General features: G+C 42.9%; 1 protein-coding gene across 4 annotated transcripts; it reads left to right on the top strand.

Annotated features, from left to right (window-relative positions):
- Positions 1-932: 932 nt before the first annotated feature.
- celf3b (cugbp, Elav-like family member 3b) lies at positions 933-21,956 on the top strand (the record flags this gene model as incomplete). Of its 4 annotated transcripts, none has more annotated exons than XM_079228081.1 (12): positions 933-1,077; positions 2,615-2,697; positions 16,895-16,943; positions 17,402-17,530; positions 17,611-17,690; positions 18,053-18,196; positions 18,639-18,783; positions 19,199-19,345; positions 20,478-20,540; positions 21,131-21,235; positions 21,493-21,636; positions 21,829-21,956. In XM_079228081.1, 12 exons carry the CDS (start codon positions 933-935, stop codon positions 21,954-21,956), a joined length of 1,362 nt encoding a protein of 453 aa, XP_079084207.1. The 4 variants fall into 4 exon arrangements, with proteins under 4 accessions (XP_079084207.1, XP_079084206.1, XP_079084205.1 ...); XM_079228080.1 differs by having other exon boundaries at positions 20,478-20,546; XM_079228079.1 differs by having other exon boundaries at positions 19,199-19,369.
- Between the last annotated feature and the right edge of the window lie 2,354 nt (positions 21,957-24,310).

Raw genomic sequence — 24,310 nt, 5'->3', positions numbered from 1 at the left:
TTTCTGATCTGCACAGGCAACACTCTGCCCAGAAGCATCACCGTGAAACGGTAAGAGCTTTGATGTGTGTCGCCTGTATATTTCCTCTGTCTTGTTTTGTTCTGGTGTGTGCGTGCGCGCGCGTGTTTGTATGTGTATGTGTACATTGAGGGGGATCGGACAAAGAGCCAGGGAGCCCCATGACATCCGTGTGTAGGCTATAACCTACAGCTGGCTAAACAAAGAAACCGCTCTATTGCCATGATTTACCCGCAATCACGCTGTTTCCTCTCTTTTTATTTTGTATTTGTAGGGATCCTGAGCGCTGCTTATCCACCAAAAAGGTAATAAATGCTCACGGATATTTTCGATATATATTTATATAATTGGAAGGGGGGGTAAAGTCCTATTATTGTTTTTTGATTGGCTAATTAACATTTGCATAATTGTTTTACCAAAAGCTACTGGAGCCCTTTGTCATCTGGCTAGACAATAAATACTCAAAATTATCACCAAATAATTTCTATATATATTATAATAATTGAGGCACACATTTTATAGCCGAAGCGCATCATGAAAAAAGAAATTTGATTGAGAATATATATTTATTTTTTATTATTTTCTCTTCCAACTACAAATATGCTATACAATAACGTAGCAAATTATATATTATAAGCATAAGCCCACCCAAAGGAATACTACACATTTGATTGTGACACCAAGAGTTTTTAATCATTATTACATACCACAGACACAACAATAAGTCAATAAATGAATATGAAATGCTCAATATTTTTAGGATTATTATTGTGACTATTGTATTATTGTCGAGTTCTCCGGCCGTGATCCAAAGACTCATCCAGCTTCGGTTGCTCCTCTCCAGGAATACCTGCTCCTGATCTGTTTGCCCCCTAGCCCCTGCTGTACCCAGTCCTCCTCTCCACTCTGTCCTGATGAAGGAGGCCGACGCCATCAAGCTGTTTGTGGGGCAGATTCCCCGGAATCTGGAAGAGAAGGACCTCAAGCCTATCTTTGAGCAGTTTGGCAAGATCTATGAGCTAACTGTGATTAAGGACAAATACACAGGCATGCACAAAGGTAGGTCTTGCCGTTGTAACACAGCCTGAACATAGAAAGGCTAAACATAGATACAAATATAGATAGATAGATAGATAGATAGATAGATAGATAGATAGATAGATAGATAGATAGATAGATAGATAGATAGACTTGTGACTGGAAGGCAGTAATATGGGTGGATTTTCCTGCGCTGAGTCACATGTCACCATGGAAACGGTCACACCTCCTCTCGTCTCCATCTCCTGTTAACACTGCAACGTGAGCTCATGAAGACAGTGGAAACAGAGGCAGTTACTATACGCACACTGTGAATCAAAAACGTGCTCACGCATTAGTATGCTTGTGCCAAAATTTACTAAGAAGAGTACGACATAAAGGTGTCATATAGTATATGTTAAATAGCGTTGGGAGTCTTCTAATTGTGTTAATGATTAGGAGGCTTTAAATAAGGGCCTCCTCTAACAATAGATAGGCAATAAACGGTCGCAAACACACACACACACACACACACACACACACACACACACACACACACACACACACACACACACACACACACTCAAAATGACCTGGGGTCCTGTGTGTTATGAACCAGATTAGGCTGTATGCTCCAATCAGTGTAATGGGCCTGTAAGCCTGGGTGACACAGGGGAAAGAATCTGTTGTTTTGAGAATCCCCACAGCCACAGTAAGCCCCTCTTAAAAGCAATGAGATGGACCATAAGATGCATGCGTGTAAACTGTATGTGTGTGTGTGTGTGTGTGTGTGTGTGTGTGTGTGTGTGTGTGTGTGTGCCATTATGTTGAGTCACTCTGTTCTTCAGATGTATGTACACTCATGTGTGAATGTTTCCATCCTAATCGACAAATCTTCTCTTCTTTACTTTGAATCTACATTAGTCTGTCTGAGATGTCACCGGAATGCTAACCTGCTGCTAATCTTGTTGTCTTAGTGCTGGTGACAGGTGTAGTAAACAGCTCTGGCCAGCCAGCTCTGCTACCTACCCCTCCCTCACACACACAGACACAGGTACAGCAAATAGGAAAACAGAGGGAGTGTATTTGGAGTGATCGTGAGGCATGCATAGTGGTTGGTTGAGGGCAGGAACCTGACTGTGCCCAGCCTGTAAGGCCTTGTTAGCCCCACACACACGTCTGTGGTGCTGTCATGTGTGCTGACTCGTGCCGTGCCGTTCTGCAATGTGCCGTGCCGTGGAGTGTCCTTCTCTGCTCTAGAGTGCATCATCATGGTGTTGTCAAGTTTAATTACAGTGCATGAATATATATATATATATATATATACTGTATATATATTTTTTAATCATCTCGCAGTTAGCCTCGTGATCGAGCAGAGTAGGTGACATATACTCAGGGAAGGCATCAGAAAAGGAGACATTTAAATGATTTAAATGGTGTGGCTGTGTGTGTTTTGGTAGGGGGTGATACAGAGACAGAGATAGAGAATGACAGATACTAGAGCTACTCACTGACCTTTTCTACCTTTCCTCCTTTCCATTCTTCTCTCTTCTCTTCTCTCTCTCTCTCTGTCTGACAGGATGTGCGTTTCTGACGTACTGTGCGAGAGAGTCGGCACTGAAAGCCCAGAGCGCTCTACACGAGCAGAAAACGCTACCAGGGGTAAGTGCACATCGCAAACAGACACACACAGAAATCCCCAAACAGTATACACACTTCACACTTATGCAACACTAAACACAAGCTTGCACATACACTCATATCAAAAGAGCCCCTTGCCCCACCTACATGCACAGATGCTACCTTGTACACACACACACACACACACACACACACACACACACACACACACACACACACACAAACACACACATAAGTGGCCTCAGATCAGTGTGTGTCTGTTCTGTTAGAGGTTCAGCTCCCATTAGTAACACTGTGACATAACTCAGCAGCCAGCAGGCGTCTTGCTGCGAAGGACAAACACTCCCTCTCACCGGAGACACGTAGGGTACTCTGTGAGCATAATCATCTCCATTTCTCTATCTCTCTCTGTCTCTCCATCTCTCTGTCGGCCTCCCCGTTAGCCTCTGGTGATAGCTCCCGCCTAGAGAATGTATGTAATTAATGTGGCCATTCCCCTTTGTCTCATCCCAGTCTCCCTCAGTCTTTCTTGTTGAGGGATCGTGTGCTGTGGTTGGGCAGGGGTAGGACACTGTTCATTATGGATGGGCCACTGTGCGAGATCTGTGTCTGTCTCGTAGGCCATACCTCTCTGTCGCTCTCTCTCACTCTCTTTTTTCTCTCTGACCTGGTTTCCGCTGCAGTTAAAAACGGATTTTACAGTGACTGTTTTGGAACATTTTGCATTTTTTACCCCGAAAGTATTGGGCACTACTACCCAGCCAAGAGAGTGGGATTTTAAAGTATGGGGCGTTTTGTAGAGATGACATTATCCCAGCCGTATCTAAACTCTGATTTGCAGCCATTATAACAGAATAGTGAATGTACCTTCACCATCGCTGAGCCGTTCTCTATCTTATTGTCGCTCAGCCACTAATCGGAATTTCAGTTCCTGCACCTTCTCTGCGAGCTGGGGTGTTGATAAGATCTCTTTGAGAAAAATAGTCGGAGGAGAGCCTGAAGAAAAGGCTTTTGGGGGAGGGGAAATGTTCTGACACAAACACAAATCCCTGCATACATACATATTGTAATCATGCATGCTTTTCCATGCAGCTTGGAAATGCTTCTGCATTTGTACATACACACTCACACGTACGAACACAGCATGTTATAATGACATTAATCCAATTAGGTCCCGCTAAGAAGTCTGACCTCTCTGCGAAAATCACCTCGCTGCTGTCTGCTGTGTCTCGGTCCTCCCTTCCGTACTGCCCTGTGTCCTTCGACTCGTGACTTATTCCTCTAACCCTCTCTAGTGGGTTTTACTATGATCCTTTCCGGTTGATGACATCAATAACCGGCTCGTCACAGGAGCAGAAAGCTGCAGTGAATTTCTTGATAAATTATGATGAATAATCTGGACACACTGAGGAAACATTTTCAGAGAGGATACTCATTAGTGGTGCAGATTTACTCAAGAGCCGGCACGAAACAATCAGAATCACCACAACCCTGAGGAAGACATGCTGAATTGAGGGTGTGGCTGTCGTGTGCTTGGTTTTCAATAAGCCTTGACTGGCAATGAGCAGCATTACTGTTTCTGTAAGTGGCCTTCCTCTGTTTAGAGTGTCCTGCCCTCCCCTTGAGGGAGGGCAGGACTACTTTTGCCTACTTTGAGCCAAACGTCTTAGTCTCAAGAATATGAAAAAGGCTTCATTGAACGCCGTATTACAGCATATTTATCCTAATTCAGTGAATTGGTTGATGTATAACCGTAAATAGAAGCCATTTGTACATATTTTCTCCTTCCACACGCTTTCCTTTATTCAAAGCCCTCACAAATATTTTCTGACGCATTCCCACACACAACCCCTCCGGTATGTTGAATATTGCTTGAGTTTCTAAAGGATAAATCGAAATCTATTCTACATTTCTTCATTCCAAGACATTATATTGGTGGCTGTATTTTAGCTTGAAGGCCTCCACTCCCTGTATCTTCGCCAAGGTTTAGCTTTGCTATCACTTTCCACTACCTGTCTGTACCCTGTGTGTCATCCTCCCCTCCCTGTCTATTGCCTCCTTTGACAGGATTTAGAAACGACTTCAGACGATTTCACTCTCCCTTTCACACATCCTCCTATTGTCTACTTCTTTTCTTTCCCCAAGAATTGCTTTTTCATCTCTTCCTTATTCCTCCTTTTATTTTTCCCGCCATGTTTTCCATTTTTATCTCCCCCCCCCACTCAAATCCCTTCTGTCCTCTGTTCAACTCCTCCCCTCACGTCCCCCAGTTTCTCTGCACCAGTAGAATATTGCAGAATGTTCTCTTCACTACCCCCATCCCTTTCATCGCTCGCTCTTTTTCCTCTCTAAAATATCTTCATGGTATCCCTCTTTCATCCCCGCTTTCCCCGTCCTGCTGTCTTTTACTCATTTTTTCCCCCTCACTGCACGCTCACGCTTCCTCCTCGGATTCTCATTTCACAGTCATTTATGGTAACCCTTCTTCTAAGTCCTCCTCTCAACGTCAGTCCCTCTCTCGCTCTCTCCCCCTCCAACCCCTCACAGTTCCTCTACCCGTCGTCTCATTTCCCCTCCTCTTGATTAGTTGACCCTTCTGACCGTTTCACACCCCCGTCTCCTCCCTCTCCTCCCCGTTCTTCTTTCCCGGCTCCACTTGTTAAGCTGCATGATTAGTTTCTCACAAACTCATTTTCATAGTCAGATCCCATGGCTCACCGCGGGGAAAGGGGGCCGAGGTGTGTGTGCATGTGTGCGTGTATATTGTGGTCTTGAATCTTGGGATTGCTCTTAATTGCGGATACTGGTGGAACGTCAGGCACCTCATACAACGTTAATGGAGCTGCATCATCACACACCAATACAGATGTGTTTCTCTCACACCATGGCCAAGCAATTAAAAGTTTGGCGACAAGTCCAATGCTACATGGTGCTCTTGCTGCTTCTGTCTGTCACTCACTGATGGGATTTAACGCTGATTTAACGGTTCCATCCAGCTAGTAGAGGAATGAAAGCGAGGAGACAAACACAGAGAGAGTCGCAGATATACCTCAAATGTCCCTCGCTAGCTTCAGCAGGGGCTGTCGGCTGTCAGATTGGAAAATGAGGAAAAGGATAGAGGGATTGTGTGAGAGAGAGAGAGAGATGAACAGATGGCCTTATCAGAGTTTCCTGTGCCTTGTGTTTAATTTGGACACAGAGAGAGAACGCGAAGCACAGAGGGAGCATGAGATGAAGAGAGGGAGAAAGTTATGTTATATTAGTCACAGTGGCAGACATTTAACAGTGGCAGTGGCAGAAATTTAACAGTGGAACCACGAGCAAGTCCCACTGTAGCTCACAGATGTTTTGGTGTATTAGATGTGGTTCAGAGATTTCCCCTGGGATGTATCCACACGAAAGGGCTCATGTTTAGCTATCCCATATCAGAGCTAATTTGCACTTAAAAAATTGCACCAAATGTGAATAGTGAAGAAAATATTCAGCAAGGTAAAAATATACTCCTATAAATGTTTGCTTTTTACCTTAGACTAATATTGCTAATGAGTTAACATGACAAACAAAGCAAGCAAGTAGTTCTGTCAATGTATTTAATTAATTTTTTATCACATCTGCATACATGATATTGATTTACATTGGACACATTGGAATATGTGTTGTACCACGAGCTATTGTCTTATTAGTAGAGAGGGTTGGCGGCAGTAGGCCGACAGCGTGTGTCCAAGGTCAGAGGTCAGGGCTCAGCCTCTCGTCAACAAATTCAGTATGGCTGGTTTCAGAGCTGTAAAAAGAGACCGGGGGATGGTGAAGGAAACGTTTGCATAAAGAATCTTCGTTTTTTAAATCTTTTATCTTATATTTATCATGCAATTGGATTACTCATTATTATAGCATAACTGGTTTGACATGTTGTTTTCTTAATGACAACAGTAGTAAACTTGTTACTTGTTAAAGTTTTATATTGCCCACTTTAAAATGATTTTTGTTCGCATCTCCGGCAGTTTGTCTATATTTTAGTAAAAGGGAACAGATATATTTTGTAGTCCTGATAACACAACATTTACAGTAATCATTCATACAAAACCCATCCTTTCTTTATCCTAATCTCCATCCTTTTCTACTCTCTCTAAGGCCAGACTTCACTCCCGGTCTGTTCAGATTTTAACCTCACATCTCCCTCCCCCTCTCTATATATCGCTCAATCTCTCCCAATCCTACTGCTGCTGTATTTCCTCCCTTATCTTTTCCTTTTGTTCTCTGTCGTTGATATCTCTCTCTCCATTTAATCTGCACTCGCTCCTCTCTGCGTTTATCACTCCCTTTATCTTTGTTCTACTTCAAACACAAGTGTCGTACATACACACATGTATGTACACACATACACACACACAAACACACTTGCACACATCTGTTTGGTCACGCTGGCATTCGCAGACCTCAGTGTAGGTGAAATTAAAGTGTGATAAGCAGCTTACCAGGTGTGTGTTGTCATGCTTCACTGCTCTTCAGGCAGCACTTTGCTCCCTATTCTTTGATTAGAGCCAAACCAAAGCACACACACACACACACACACACACACACACACACACACACACACACACACACACACACACACACACACACTCACTTATACACAAATTATTGAAAAGGCAGAAGAAGAACCACAGGACAAGTAGTTAACAATAACTGATACAGCAGAAGATCGATAATATAATACAAGTTTTTTTAATAGTGATATTGATTCAATGTACATGATGTGACCGCATTCCTTGGTCGAAAAATTAAAATAGTCTCAGGGTTACAGCTGGATCATGCAAATATAATGGGAGAGAGAGAGAGAGAGAGAGAGAGAGAGAGAGATTTTTTTATTTATGTACCAGAGCTGAAAACGTATTTATTTTATGTGCACAATATAGACTCAACTGGGTTCCTTTGAAGTGCAGCAGATCAGTAGAGAGGCCCGGGCTACTGCTCTACAGCTAGCGGTATATCCCTTAATTCTATTCAATATGTCGAAACATTACATTTTGGTTCAGAATTCAACATTGCTTGTCCATTTAGTATGTTTGTAGTGTTAAGAGAATGACGGGGAAGTTAGACACACTCTTTTCATGAGTCCATCATCCTGTCCTTAGTAGTTGATGTTTGCCAGATCCTCTCAGGGCGTGTACTGTGTGTATGTTGTGTATGTTCTGTGTGTGTTTCCATGTGGAATCTAAGATGCCTGGCAGGCAGCCTCCCTATAGGGCAAAGCTATGATGAGCAATTATCCACTAGGGCGACTTTGTAGGCTAATTTAGCATATTTATGTGGTCAGCAGCACTGTTTACTATTCCCCTTCACTGCTTACTGCTGCACTTTCAATTCAGAAGAGGCCCGAGCACCCACTCTCTCTTTCTCTTTCTCTCTCTCTCTCTCTTTCTCTCTTTCATTTCCTCTCGTCTCTTCCCTCTCTGCCATCCCTCTGCCTCTATCTCTTCCCGCCTGATGGGGTTTGTGATGTGTATCGCTCCCCCCTCCCTCATGCTGTTTCTCTATTTTTATCCTCACTGTGTGTGGGATGGGAAGAGAGTAGAGGGACAGGTGTAGAAAAATGTGTGTGTGTGTGTGTGTGTGTGTGTGTGTGTGTGTGTGTGTGTGTGTGTGTGTGTGTGTGTGTGTGTGTGTGTGTGTGTGTGAAAGAAGTAAAGAGAAAGAGGAGGAGCCAGAGAGAGTGATATAGAGTATAGGGTTGTTGGTGTGAGTTGTGTACAGCTAAATCCAAGGGGGATTCAGGTTGTTTGTTTTAAACAAAAGTCTTAACTCTGTATGTGTGTGCGTGTTATGTGTGTGTGTGCTTTATGTACATGTGCAACATGGACAGAAAGAGTGTCTGCCTCATATTTCACCACAAAATTGAGGCAGAATCTAATCACAGCCTCACAAAAGTCTGACCCAGAGCACCTGCCTCTCTAAGGCCTGACCTCCTCCCCCCCACACACACCCACACCCACACACACACACACACACACACACACACACTCACACACACACACACACACACACACACACATACACACACACACACACACACACACACAAAAGAACATTTGTATCTTGGCCAATTTGGTCATGATTGTGTGGTGTGTGGACACATAATTACCAGGCTACGTGACTGTTCACTGCCAATTCTGTGTCTCTTCGATGCTGAGCCCTAAAGTAGCCCAAAGTTGAGTTGAGTCCATATCACACACCATCTGTTTTGTATATCCAGCCAGCTACAAAAATCTGCAGGGCCTAGTTTCTACATTGAAAAGAACTGTTTACTTGCAATTATCTTTCATCATTATTGCATCTGATGCTGGACGTTCTGCTTTGTTCTCGCAACTTAAAGCTAGCTTCAAATCTGGAGTGAAGCGTTGCATGGGCAGCTTTAATGTGCCCGTTTAAATTCTGGATTCACACATGGTTTATCGCAAGACGGACACTTATGGTGATGATTTTAGAAATCAAAGCATGTGCAGTGGTAAAATCCTCATATGACATTAAATATAGATGTTTCACATTGACTGATGCAAATTCTTTAATTTGGCTGATTATTGTAAGTACACGGTAGGATGCCTTTCATTTATGTATTTGGGTTTTTTAGGGATTATCAAGGATGAAAACAAGTGCCAGAAAACAGAGTGTGCCAAAAAACCACTTAAATGCAGCATGCTTAACAGATGCCCAGATCTTGGGCAGGGCTTTGATCATTGAGCAGTGTCACTGACTTCCAGTGCCAGATCATATAGCATCATTCATTCTTTACATCAGTTACTGTAACTTTCAACCTTTCATTTCCTTTTGTAAGAACCATTTTACTATGCTGATTTTGGTACATTTAGCTGCCAAACAGCTTGCGTGTACTGAACTGCCTCTGGACTTGAAATTAAACACACACAAAAATCCTCTGCCTTCATAAAAGGCCACGGAAGATGTTCATACAGCCCATGTGAGACTGTTTAACTAAAACCTGCATCTAGACACCTTGTCTCAACATGTAATATTTATAGGTCTGCACTAAGCTGGATGTATGGAGCAGGGCCAATACAATTGGGGTGAATGAGTGTGTGAATTTGTCTAAATGAAAAGGGGGGTTGAGGAGGGCCATGAAGAGGTTTGGCATGAATAGGAGTGTATAGACAGGGAGGGGGTAGGGTGAGACAGGGGAGGAGCAGAGGAGGTCGGGTTAGAGAGAAGGAGGAAAGAAGACAAAAGTTTGCCATAATGTGCGGAGGAAGGGGCAGGCGGGTTGTGTGTGGAAGAAAAGAGGTTTTCTGGGTGGTGGAGGAGTGGGAGGGAGTAAGGGCGCACTTCTGTCAGTTTAAACAGAGACATCTGTCAGAAGGGGCCACTGGTGTGTGTCTGCTTATGTGTGTGTGCGTCAATATATGTGTGTGTATGTGATTAGGCAAGAAAGAAGGATGACGGGACTTCAGCTGCACCTGGGGTGTGACCTGCGCTCTGAAGTCTCCTCTCTAACACACTTCAACCTGCTGTCTTTATAAGGGCCTTTTCACACTGACCACAGGCCAAAGCTGGAGCTTTGTCGACCAAATTACACTATTGCAGATCACCACACATCACAGTGCTCTGTCCAGCAACAGAACATGGGAGACTAAGCGAACCGGGCTTGTGTGTCTGCTTTGGTTTCTAAATGAGCGAGTTAAGCCTTGTTTTAATGATGCACACAAATGAAGTTTGTTGAAGCAGAGTTGTAGTTATTGAATTGATTGTGTACTTATTTGTTTTCTGTGTATCGTTCTATTACATTTTAAGGTGTATAGATGAGGTTGATACAAATTACACTAAATTTGTGTATAACTTCCAATTAATAAGGTAGACATTTCATCTGGGCTCAAAACACCCATACACCTGTGTATTGAAGTATGTGAATACAAAAAGTATTTTCTTAACCCTAATATCAGGACAAGTAAAAGAAGTAAAATCATAGTCAGGTGAAAACAGCAGCAGAAGAAGCAAGCTTAAAATTATTGGATAGATTCAGGCGTTAAAATTATCTTAAGAGAAACTTGAAACGGATCAGTCAAATATCTATAAGTAAAGTGAGTTTTAGATATTTTAAGTATGCCCTATGAGTTATACCCTAATGACATAGTAGCAAAAAATAATTTAAAAAAGCAACACCATAAATTGATTTTACTCATGGTGTGCACAGAAATAGATGGTCATGAGGCTATTTTCCCTTTTGATTAGGCTTTCTTCAGAACATACAGGATATTTGCATATTTTCTCTTGATTTCTCTTGTTTTTCCTGCCGAGCGCTGTAACTATCTGGGCATCCAGAAATGTGTCACTGGCGCTGTATTGAATGTAATCTCGGTGAATATGAGATTTTTGCAATCATGAATTTGTATGCTTTGAGCAGCCTTTTTAATTTACCAGTTCATTTCCCAAAGGACTTACACTCCCTAAAATAGAAAGAAGGTCCAAGTGCATAGGTCTAACAGTTATCCGCTATAGTGCTGTTGGATTATGTTGGACTAAATCCAAAGGATCAAATTTCAGTGAGTGCTCCACTGCTGCATGCAGAATGTTGGACAAAAACAGCATAATATTATAGGGATCAACAGGGTAGTTAGTTCTGCTTTATGCATGGTTTGATACCATTACTATGGAGAGTGATAAAGGAAAAAAGAGAGGGAGAGACGGAGGAGAATATGTTGGTAATCCATGCTCCAGTAGAGAGGGTGATGAAGGGTTAACAGCCAGATAAAGTATTGAGTGGAAGAGAAGGAGGGCAGACTTCTCAGGTGTGAAGAATGGAATGAGATAGACAGAGGAAGCAGGGATGAGAGCAGGGGGATGGGCTGCTCGGGAGCTTGTATTATGGTTGCAGGCCCCCGTTGCCAGGCAACAGTGCTGAGCGAGATGCCAGGTTGCTAGGTAACCTGGGGGATGCAAAGCCTAACGTGGTGCGATAGATAGAGAGAGGAAAGGAGAGAGAGAGAGGTGTGGCGGAGCTGGGCTGCTCCACCTTCCCGCACAATTGCTCTATTTCTCATATCTCAGTGTTTTTTTTCATCCAGCGGTGAATGAGAGCCGTTGACTGGGTGCCATCGGGGAGTCAGGGTGTCACGAGTGTCCCGCTGAAATATAAACACACTGAAACAAACAGATGATGTGCAGTGCAGCTGATAGATGAATCACTGATAACGGAATTCTGTTACTTTGGTATTTGGTGATCAAGTGATGAGTGTAGGGCTGCAAGTAATGATTATTTTCATATTCAATTCATTTGATTAATTTATTAATTACATTATTCATAAGCCCATCACAAGTTCCCAGAGCACAATGTGCCATTTCCTTTTTCTTTTCTTTTTTTGCAACCTGCAGCCCAAAGCCCAATTATGTTCATTTAACTGAAATCATCTCCTTTGTCATTTTTGCTGAAAAAAACATGTCTGAAATTAATTAATTATTAATTGATGAGTTGATTAGATGAAAGTGTTAAAATGTCAGAACATTCAAGCTGAAAAATGAATGCTCCTCCCAACATGATTATATCCATACAGCTGATTATTGTTAAAGGTGTGTCAGTATCTTGTGAAAACACCAGCAGTTCTAATTGTCAAGATTTTTTATTGCTATTGCATTTTGTGAGTATTGCTCAGCATGTACAGTCTAGCCCACACTTATACTGGAGCAGAAACAATAGATTTCTTCTAATCGATGCAGAATCTTTTTTGCATGATTTTGCATTGCTTAGCATGGGAAGTATTTAAGGTTTCCATGTAGCTCAAAATCAAGGCATAAGTATATTATACAGTCATGTAGTTTTATGTGAAACAATGTTTTTTAAGAGAGATAAATATAAGGGTGAACAGTCCTGCTATTCAGCTCAATTTTGGTTTTACCAAATCAACATATGGGTTCACTAAACTGATGATAATGAGTTTGCGTGCAAGCCGTGTTACATGAGAGAGAGAGTCAGAGCTACACAAGAGCAGGGAGTGAATGAGATAGAGTAGACGAGAGAAAAAAGAGGGAACGGATGAAAAGAAAGATAAAAAAAAAGCAGTGATGCCCATGTTATTAGGAAGGGTATAGACGGATTATAGAGTTGAGAGTGGAAAGAGGGGAATCGAGGATGGGGGAAGAGTAAGAGGGAGAAATAATGCTTGATCGCGGAGACGGGATAAAAATAGTTTTCTTTTCTTGTGCACTCTGGAAAATGGACATCTTAAATTGTGTGGATGGAGTGTTCCAGAGGGAGATTGAAGGGGGAAGGGTGTGTGTGCGTTGTGTGTGTGTGAGGAAGATAGATATGAGTGTTTGTGTCTCTGTGCACACACACACACACACACACACACACGCACACACACACACACACACTCACACACACACACACACACCCTATTGTATGTTATCAATTTTATATTTTTGTTTGCGGGGACATTTGGAGCGGACACAATCGCCGTCATGATAACATTGGTCCAACACTACTTTGTTCCATGTTGGTGTACACACACACACATTTACATATGCACACTGCCTCCTACCCTCATGATGTGGTGCAATGGTTTGTTCCACTGATTTTCCGTATGTGGGGGAGGGGGTAGAATACGATTTGATTGGATAATCCAAGGATTTAATATCCCCTAATCCTGGCATAATCCTCTCTGCGTTACTGCAGGGAGCAAGATTAACTGTATGTTTGTAGGATGTTTGTTTCTGTGTGCGCAAAAGGGCGGGTGCTCTGGGTGTGGGGAAAAGTGTAGTTTATACAGTGTGTTTGTGTGTGTCTGTGTGTGTGTGTGCATATATGAGTATATACTGTGTGTTTGTGTATTTGTTTTGGCACCACAGCATGCAAATGGAGCTGTGTTTGCATGCAGGGTTTGGTCATGCGTGCCTCCACTGAGTGAGAGTGGGCCTGCAAGCTCATACACGATCATATATCATATATCTCGCCCTCATGCATCGCCGCGCTGTCGCTCACATACGAATTTCTTCTCCTCAGAGATAGAGAAAGGGGCTTCTTAGTATTCAGCAGGACGGATCAACCCTCGCTACAGTATGAAGCCAGCTCCTTGTACGTGCACACGCTTGCAGATGGTTACTGTTAATTAAGTCTTAATTGGAACGTGAGTAATTAGAGGATAATTTTACTTGAAAGGAGCGTGTGGCTGTTCATGTGTGTTGGCATAAAGGAAGAGAAAAGAGTGGAGTACAGTGTGACTGACTAGCTGGGACTGTACTTTATTTGCATTTTTCTCTCAGGCTCAAGGGAATTGTAATTACTCTTACTACAATATAGATTCAGTTCCCTCACCTTTTCCCTCTCCTTCTCTTGCTCGGAGCCAAATCACACTTATTTCCTCCCTCTGGATACCCACACCGCCACATGATTCTCATAAATCTTCTGTCCTGTTCATTTCCTTGTTCTCATACGTTTTTACTCACTGCTCATTTCTCCCTTGTTGCATCAGCTCAAAGAGCGATAAAATGGGTTGGGGAAGATGTCAGAGGAGGATAGTGAAGCCAGTGAAGCACTCTCTAGCACACATTCTTTGTTTACCCCAAGAGCACAGCAGTCACCCTTGGCAACAGGCATCCTTGTTTACCTACCCAGTGTGCCGTCATATGATTGCCATGACAACGAGGTGGTTGCCATGCCAATTTTCCGATGCCATTGTATTGTCTTTGTGCACCTCTCATCCACCTTTCTTTCTCAATGCATCAAATTAACTTAATATGATGTGGTTGCTTTAAATCATCAAAAGGTCATTGCAGTTCAAGTGAACATGTACACTTACTCAGAAACAGATTGATAAGCTGTAGTTGTCACAAGGATGAGCCTGAATTGGGCTAATGAAGGAAGCAAATGAAGAGGTGATGGATGGATATAAGGACAGAGAAAGGGTTAGTGGACACAAATCTTGCTACAATCAGCCAGCTCTACAACACAGGCCGAAATCAATGAACAAGATGGGACTGATCGATGAGTTGATAGTGCAAGATGGATGGCAGCATGGATGGATAGCAATAGCACCAGGACTGGAATATGATGGATGGATGGACAGATGGGTGGATGGATGGGTGGATGGATGGATGGATGGATAGAGGGATGGGTGGATGAATGGATGGATGGGTGGATGGATAGAGGGATGGGTGGATGAATGGATGGATGGATAGATGGATAGAGGGATGGGTGGATGGGTGGATGGATGGATGGATGGATGGATGGGTGGATGGATAGAGGGATGTTTGAGGGTGTGTTAATCTGTAACTTTATGTTTGTGTCGACAGTTAAAATTGTACATCATTCCTTCCTCTGCAGACCACTGTATGTGTGTGTGTGTGTGTGTGTGTGTGTGTGTGTGTGTGTGTGTGTGTGTGTCTTTTATGTGAACGTGCGTACAGATGTGTTTGCATCTGTGTGGGTTTGTGTCTCTGACTGTGTGTGATGGCCTTGCCTTAATCAATAGCTTTGTGGTGACAGCTAAGAGCTGATTAATCAAATGTATGGATCAGTCTCTCTCTCTGCTCTGCCCTCTCCTCAATTACCAGCTTCATTACATTGCCTTAACACCCCACTGGGACCTCTCTCCATTCTTCCTCCTCATCCCCTCCCTTTCCCCTCCTCCTCCTTTCTGTCCCTACCTGTCCCTTTCATCATCCTCTGTTCTTCCCTCTGAGTTTTTCTCCTCCCTGTCATGAATGCAAAATACATCTAATTCAACCACTATTGCTACAAATCAATGTTTGAGTGGCAGTGAGGCAAAGCCATGATTAGTAGATTGTACACTTTATTGCAGCTGACTGAGGGATTTTAAAAATGTGCGATGGTTGTTTTTATTTGGTTTTGAAACATTTCAAAGCTCGGATCAGAAAATAGGAGTGTCCACCGCACAAGCATACTGTTTCTTCTTCTCTTCTCTTTTTTGTATTGATGTCACTCCCTTCTTCAAACCTCTCCCTATCTGGACCCATCCATTTTTCTTCCTTTCTCCATTTCTTGTGCTTCTTCTCTCTTTTCATCCCCATCATTCTGCAGCCTTTCTCCTCCTCCACCACATCCCTCTGGCATTAACACTCTGTCTCATTGCCTCAGTGCTATGACTAAGCACTGTGTGTGTGTGTGTGTGTGTGTGTGTGTGTGTGTGTGTGTGTGTGTGTGTGTGTGTGTGTGTGTGTGTGTGTGTGTGTGTGTGTTTGTGTGCATTTCCGTGCGTGATAAACCTGTGTGTCTGTCGATAGTAAATGCATGGTAGGGCCATTCAGATGTGTGTGCTTGCATGCATGCATGCATAGGCACTCAAGGCGATGGACGTCTGTAGTCGTGACAATTTTTAGACTGAGGAAGTCACGACTGAATCACGCCCCACTCCTCCCTCCTCCCACTCTTTCTCTTTCTATTCTTTTTGAATCATCCTCTGAGGGGCAGCTTTGCTTTCATCCTCCTACTCTCCATCTCCCTGTGTCACTCCTCATGTAATGTTTCTTTTTCCAGCATTTTCATTCACTCCATGGGTTCCTGTTGGCCTCCACCTGCCCTTTCAGTCGGTCAAAGTCTGTCGGGGTCCCCCAGGCCTGACTCTCGATCTCCATCCTTTTATTTTTAGCTGACTGCGCCTGTTTGCTTCACACACTTGTCATCTTATCCCCCTCCCTCCTCTTCTCTCTATCTCAATCTACTCTTGTCCCTCATCTAATCCGTAGTTCTTCTGTAATCCAGATCAGCCTGCATTCTTAATCTCGTCACTTCTCAATCCCCCCTCCACTCTGTCTCTGTGTGTATTTGAGCGTGTGTGTGTGTGTGTGTGTGTGTGTGTGTGTGAGAGAGAGAGAGAGAGAAAGAGAGAGAGAGAGAGAGAGAGAGAGATCTGAGATTTTAAGGTTGTCCCAACAGCCTGGGAGTTCAGGCACACCTGCCACCTGCTAAACTTGATTTATCACTGACAAAAACACACACACACACACACACACACACACACACACACACACACACACACACACACACACACACACACGCATAATGGAAGTACTGTAATTCAACTCTTTGCTCAAAGGCCTCTGTAACAAAATCATTTGTCAACTTAACTATTTCCTCTGCTGGATATCACTGTGTTATTGTTTCCTTCCTAAAGACATGTCCTGCAATAAGACAAATAGAGAGAGGCTGGTTTATGTTGCCCATCTGTGTTGATGTTCCTTCTTGTTTGTTTCACAGATGAATCGGCCAATCCAGGTGAAACCAGCTGACAGCGAGGGCAGAGGAGGTGAGACAAATACCTAAACATAGTTACACACACACACAGACTAACACACAGACACACACACACACACACACACACACACACACACACACACACACACACACACACACACACACACACACACACACACACACACACACACACACATTTCAGTGAGAAGGGTAGGTGTCAAGCTGGATCAGATATAGGTGGAAAGTAGTCAACGGGGTGCTAAATACATACACATTTATACACAAACCCACATTAAAAGCACATTCTTTCCACTCCCCTATCTCCTTACCCATTTACATAGTCAATACTGCTCCCTGGTGGACAGAAAAGGTAGCTTCCATTTCTATAAACAGAACTTGTATTGTTTGATCAGTTGTGTGACCAGTTTATAACTGGTGTGACCAGTTAAAGGGAAATTGAGTTGATCCTTATCATTTCCTTTTTTTTCTTCCAAATAATTGGTCTCTCAGAGGACCGGAAGTTGTTTGTAGGCATGCTGGGAAAGCAACAGAGCGATGAGGACGTCAGAAGACTGTTTGAGCCCTTTGGCAGCATAGACGAGTGTACTGTGTTGAGAGGACCTGACGGCACCAGCAAAGGTAAACACATACAGTACATGTGCTTGTCTAAAGCAAATTAATATAGTCTGTGTACTTTAACTAACTCTGTTTTGTTTCAGGGTGCGCGTTTGTAAAATTCCAAGGACACGCTGAAGCCCAGGCTGCCATCAACAGCTTGCATGGAAGCCGCACAATGCCCGTAAGTTGCTTGCTTCAAATAAAAAATGATTAAAAACATACCCTTTCAACACACACACAAGGCAAACGCACACATGGTTTTCCAAAGACATGTACACGAGTCACATGGGACAGTTCAAATTTTCTGTAGGTAATAATGTAAGTAATGTAATCATCTGCTTTCTTTGCTGCTGTCCTGGGTATCATCAACATGCTGGGATGGGCCCAAGCCCCAAATGAATCGTAAAAGGATTAAGTGGATAGAGAAAAGGAATGAATTAATAAACATGGAGCCCAGTCCCATTAACACATAAAGTGGATAACATGTAACGTTACTTGTAATTGCAGTTGCAACTTACTCAATCTTGGCCTTTCGCTTCCCAGGGAGCGTCGTCCAGTCTGGTGGTGAAGTTTGCCGACACAGAGAAGGAGCGGGGGCTGAGGAGGATGCAGCAGGTGGCCTCCCAGCTCGGCATCTTCAGCCCCATGACCCTCAACTTCCCCGCCTACAATGCCTACACGCAGGCGGTCAACGCACAGGCAAGCAGTGCACAAACACTCACGCACTACACGCACATATACACACACTCAAAGTTTGTAAGACGAGTGCTGTGCTTATGAAAGGATGTAATAAGTTTGAAGAGGCTATCAGTGGTCTAATTGGGGCTAATGTTATTACCCAGACAACAGAACATACGTCATCTGGCATTAGCTTTCCCGCAACACACAACCATTAACCCACTGACTCGGGACATAATGGCCTTGTAATTAGATCTCTATTCATCTGTTCCTCCATCACTCCCTCTCCCTGCCCCTTCCTCTCCTTTTTTCATCTCTTTGTTTCGCCCTCTCTCTTTTCCCCATATCTATTTTACTGTCTCTTTGTCTTTTTTCTCTCTTCTTCACTTTTTCCCTTCTTTCTCCCTCCCTCCCCCTGTTTTTCTCCCTCCGTTTCCTTCCCTGGCTACAGCTTGTCCAACAGCAGGCCCTGGTTGCCCAGTCAGCGTACTTGTCTCCTGTGGCAACAGTTGCCGCTGTACAGATGCAGCAGATGGCGGCGCTCAATGCCAACGGAATCATTGCCACACCCATTACACCCATCACGCCGTCCTCGGGTAGGCTCACACACACACACACACACACACACACACACACACACACACACACACACACACACACACTCACACTCACACTCACATGCCATGCATACTCAACTTGTATGTGTTCAGACACATGGACAGGAGCTGTATTGTGTTGAATACAGCGGTTTGTAGACATAGTTATAAGCTGTATATTATAGTACATAAGTATTTTGATTGTGGTCAGCAGTCTTTTCCCTTACAGGCTTTGCTTCATAAAAATAACAATTGAAGTTTATAGCACTGTGTTTTTCTCTATTTTGTATTGGTAAGATAATTGCCCAACTAACTAAGGATTGTGAAGATCTAGAAGACTAATATGTAAAACAGTAGGTATAGTTGAAGAGCGGCAATGATGACTCATTTTCTGGACTGTGATCTCCATCTGTAGGTACAAACACTCCACCCTCGATGGGAGGAACGACTGTGGCAGCTCTCCCTCCGCCAATGGGAATGAATGGTTACAGCAGTCTGTCAGCCCCCACCAATGGACAAGCAACTGAAGCGCTATACACCAATGGCATTCACCCATATCAAGGTTTTTTTACAAGACTTTTTAAAAGTATTTTCTAAGTTGGTCATGGTCACTCAAAGAAAAAAGTACATAACACCTCAATATATAAATACTACTACAAAATAAACAAAAAACAAAATGTATTAATGAATAAAGAACGGAAGAATGAAAGAAATCGAGAGAAGAAATTGAGAATTGTATTACTCTCTTTTATTGCATTACTCTTTTACTGAAAAATCTGAATTTTTCTAGCTTTATTTCCAAATTCAAGATTTCCTGGTTCAATCTGTTGTGTGTAGAGTGCAAGGCATGTTTCCATTTAAAAAGAGTGTCCAACAGAGGAGTAAATGCAATGACATGCTTTGTTGTGGAGGGTGCATTCGGTGGGAGACCAAACAGGGCTGCCAGAGGGTTGGGGTCAAAAGGCACCAAGTGTTTTAAATATATAGCACCAAATATGAAGGTATTTAAGTAAAATCTAAGAAGTATACAGACTTAAAGAAAATTGCAATTGAGATTATAACTAAGGGAAATCTGAGATTTGTTATAGATAGATATATATATATATATATATATATATATATATATATATATATATATATATATACTTTATTAATCCCCAAGGGGAAATCTGTTGTCGTAGTAGCGCCTTACAATTTACAGATACAAATAAACACACAAGATAAAATATATATAAAAAAGCAAAAGGGATGAAAGATATATACAAAATTAAATTAAAATAAAGTAATATATATACACAAATGAAATAGAATACAAATAACTGGAATTAAATATATGTACAGCTGCATAGGGTATTCATTCATTTAGCAAATTAAATGTAAACAATAGAGAGTGCAAAATGCAAAGTATGTATGTGAAGTGTGTGAAGTGTAATAAGCATACATGTGTACAGTGATAATTAATCCACAGAGGATCTAGCAAGCGGTGACTATTGTAAAGTCGTATTGCCGTAGGCAGGAATGTTCTCCTGTATCTGTCCTTGTGACAGCGGAGCTGGATGAATCTTTTGGAGAAAGTGCTCCGCTGACCCTGCAGTAGGCGGTGGAGAGGGTGGTCCGGGTTGTCCAATATGGACAATATCCCATTGTTTGTCTCGTTTTCATTCTCACTGTTTTTCTATTTTCTGGCTCTACAGCTCAGAGTCCAGCAGGCCTGGATCCCCTACAGCAGGCGTATGCAGGCATGCAACACTACACAGGTTGGTGTAAGTGTTCAAACAGGTGAAAAAACGCTCGTTGCATATCCCACTGTGGGTTGGGATGGTATGTGACATACAGACATATGTTAATGCCCAATGTAAATACATATATATATTGCTTTAAAAATCACTTCAGGTTCAGTAGAGCAGCTCATGCAGTAGGTTGAATCAAAATGCATGTGAATAGGGGACAAGGAAGGCCAAGTGTCTGCATTCAGTTTGACCGCCATCGTCTCAAGGTTGGAAGAGTTTCAAGGGCAATTGGTTGAATTCATTTTGTTATGATTTATCTGATTTCAGTGACACACATTAATGGCGGGTAAATGTAATACAGCTAATGATACCTTTACACCATCCGCATACATGATTCATACTTATGGAGTAAATGGGGGGCTGTAATGTGTGCCGGCCAGACTCAGACCAACAATGTCATTGTTGTTGTGTCTCGCTCCATTCAAGTGTTACATTTAATAGTTTTCACCTTCAGCAGGAGACGTTTCGGTTCAAACAAAATGATTCTATTGGACGCTGCTATGTTGCCACCTGTTGTTTTTACCCAATCGGATTTTTGTCACCTCCTCTCCCAATAGCGGCGTATCCTGCTGCCTACGGATTGGTCGGCCAGCCGTTCCCCCAGCAGCCAACACTGGTTGCCCAGCAACACCAGCAGCCCCAGCAACAGCAGCAGAGAGAAGGTGATGTGACTCCCTTTCTGTCTGGGACCACACCCCTTAAATGATCTTATTTAAAGTTGTTTATCACAAGGTGTCCATCGCCTGAGATCATTTGTCCTGCTCTGCCTAATGTGTGTGTGTGTGTGTGTGTGTGCGTGCGTGCGTGCGTGCGTGTGTGTGTGTGTGTGTGTGGGTGTGTGTGTGTGCGTGCGTGCGTGTTCGTGTACGCGTGTTTGTGTGTGTGTGTGTGTGTGTGTGTGTGTGTGTGTGTGTTTCAGGTCCAGAGGGCTGTAACATCTTCATCTACCACCTGCCTCAGGAGTTCAGTGACTCTGAGATGCTGCAGATGTTCCTGCCCTTTGGCAATGTCATCTCGGCGAAGGTGTTTGTCGACCGCGCCACCAACCAGAGCAAATGCTTCGGTAAGACACACAGACGGGCAGAAAGAGGGAGGGAAAGGGGAGAGCGGAGAAAGGAAAGGACGAGTGAAAAGGACTGGGTGACTTTGTGGAGCATAGGACATTGTGTCTTTTTAAATTGTAGATCTTAGTTAAGTTGAGATGAAGGCGGGGTGTGGAAGAGATCTACAACTTTTCATTTTCTCTCTCTTTCAGGATTTGTGAGTTTTGACAATCCAGCCAGTGCTCAGGCCGCCATTCAGGCCATGAATGGCTTCCAGATTGGCATGAAAAGACTGAAAGTGCAACTGAAAAGGCCCAAAGATGCCAACCGCCCATATTGAGTGACGACTGAGAGGAGGAGGAAGACATAGAGAGAGGTGAGGTGGAGGTGAGGAGGTGGCGAGGTGTTGGGGGAGCCAAAGAGCGAAATTAGGTTAGAGAGAAAAGAAAAACCTAGAAAAGGTAGCGTTAGCTTTGACACTGCAATGCTAATTGATGGTAGTAAGTTAACAAGGAACGAGCTTAACATGACATAGCAGTGAATATACCTTGGGTTACTCATATGAAAACAACTCAGGAAAAGTGAAAATACTAAAACATTGTTTTCCTTTTTATTTTCTTTCACAATCTTATTTATTTTCTTTCCTGCTGTTTTGATCTTTTCCTGAAACGGCAACTTTACTTCACCCAAGATCCTTCCGTCCAATCATAATTCACGAGGACCCCATCGCTATGGCAATGGTTGCCTAGTGACCGATAAAGCCCTGACCCCCCCTTCCTCTCGCATTGTTGTAAGTTGATTGGTTGGCCTGTGTTTGGGTTGCTGTGGCGATTGATTGCCTGTGTTGGTTGCCCTTGGCAATTTTTGTTCTGTCACCTCGAGCAACCAGCCATGCGTTGACCTGCATGTCCTGTTGCTGTAGTGACCACAGACTGTGTTTGGTGCATTGTGACTTTATTTTGTATTGACCTGTGCACATACTGATCAATAACTGTCAATAGCCAGGATTGTACTCAGAATCAATTGATTTAATTGGATATTTGATACACTTATTAATTGTATAGTCATTTGATAAATTCTACAGCAACGCTTGTTATTTCTTTTGCAGCTTTGTTTTTGATCAGTTTCTGTAGTGTTCTGTTTGGTGTCATTATTATTTGAACAAATCGTTTGGGTAATGTGTCTGTTTTACACTGTTAGTGTGTAAAGCAGGAGTGCATCATCCTTGTTGTACTGGTGTCCGCAAAGAGGAGTTTTCCAGAGGTTTCCGTAGTGGACTGGTGGAGAAATGTAGAACCGCATTACAGTTTACTGCAAAACATGACATGATTTAAATGGAAAAAGCAACATGTTATTATGATATTATGCAACATACAACAATGACAGGCCATGTCGGACAAGAGGCCATGAAATCATTATGCAGTACTGAACATAGAAGTTTAAATATGGCTACAAACTGGTCCAAATGGGCCACACAGGTTAGGATGGAGAGAATGGAAATGAAAAGTTATATGACAAAAGCACACTATTTTTGGGCGAGCATGCATTTTGTTGAGCTGTACTCTGATAGGCTGAGTTTTATATTCCTGGATTCTGATTTGTTGCACTGTTTGATGTGGCACTTTAGTTCTTTGCTCCTTTGTTTCTCTTTCTTGGTCTCTTTTACATCTTCTATCAGTGCATTTGTGGTGTTTCCTCCCTTCCCCTTCACTGCTCCCCTCCTCCTTCTCATTTGGTCCACTTTTCTTCTCCTACTTGTCCCCCCTTTTCTCTGTGAAATCCTGTCTTCGCTTCTCCTCTTCCCAACCTTCTCTCTCTATCCTTCTAGCTCGTGTTTTGAGGTAAAGGGTATGTGGTTGTTATGGTGAGGAAAAAAGTGCCTCTTGCTTATTGGAGAACAGCCCTCAACTATAGGAATTCTGGGAGAAATATAATAAAGAGAGAACATAGGTTATATTTAGTTTGAGGTAAATTCAATCCTCCACAAACCCCAACCTTAACCAAAGAGGAGACAATGTGTAGCTGCTTTCAGACCAGTGTGTGGACGCACTGTCACAAGGCAGCACACATTATAAATAAAGGATCCTATTTCTATTTCTAGACAAAGTTTTATATAACAAATCCGTGTGGACACCTACCACTATGTCCCTACATCCGTCAGATACCAATTATCACCCAGAATTTCTATACTGCAAATGCCAGAGAGTGATGCATGACGGTAGTAGTGTTTGCTTGCCATGATCCAAGGCACATGCTCATAGGTCACACACATAAACACAAATGGAGCTTTACAAACATGCGCACACATGCATACACCCAGACACACACCTCCAATCACACAAGTGATCACACAAATAACGTTTTTTTTCACTGTATTGAGTTGCATGATCCAGACACTGTGTGTGTATGTGTTGAAGCACCATGATTTATTGCTGTTGAAAGACAAAGCTTTACAACTGTGAATGATGCCTTCTTGTTTTAACTCACCGTGATGAAACTGAAACAAAGACAAGCTAGGAGCATCCTTAGGTGCAGTTTGCTGCCAGACGTATGAAAGCAGTTCAGGTCGTGCCGACAAGAGTTTTGTTTGATGGGAGCAGCATGTTTGATAAGATGTAAAGATCAGACAGAAACATGGAACTCCAGTGTATTTTTTTTAACTCTGCTCTCTAACATGTTCTTCTTCCTTCTCTG

The sequence above is a fragment of the Taurulus bubalis genome (assembly GCF_910589615.1).
Source record: "Taurulus bubalis genome assembly, chromosome: 12".
Classification (NCBI taxonomy): Eukaryota; Metazoa; Chordata; class Actinopteri; order Perciformes; family Cottidae; genus Taurulus; species Taurulus bubalis.
This window is presented reverse-complemented; position numbering and strand designations above follow the sequence as displayed.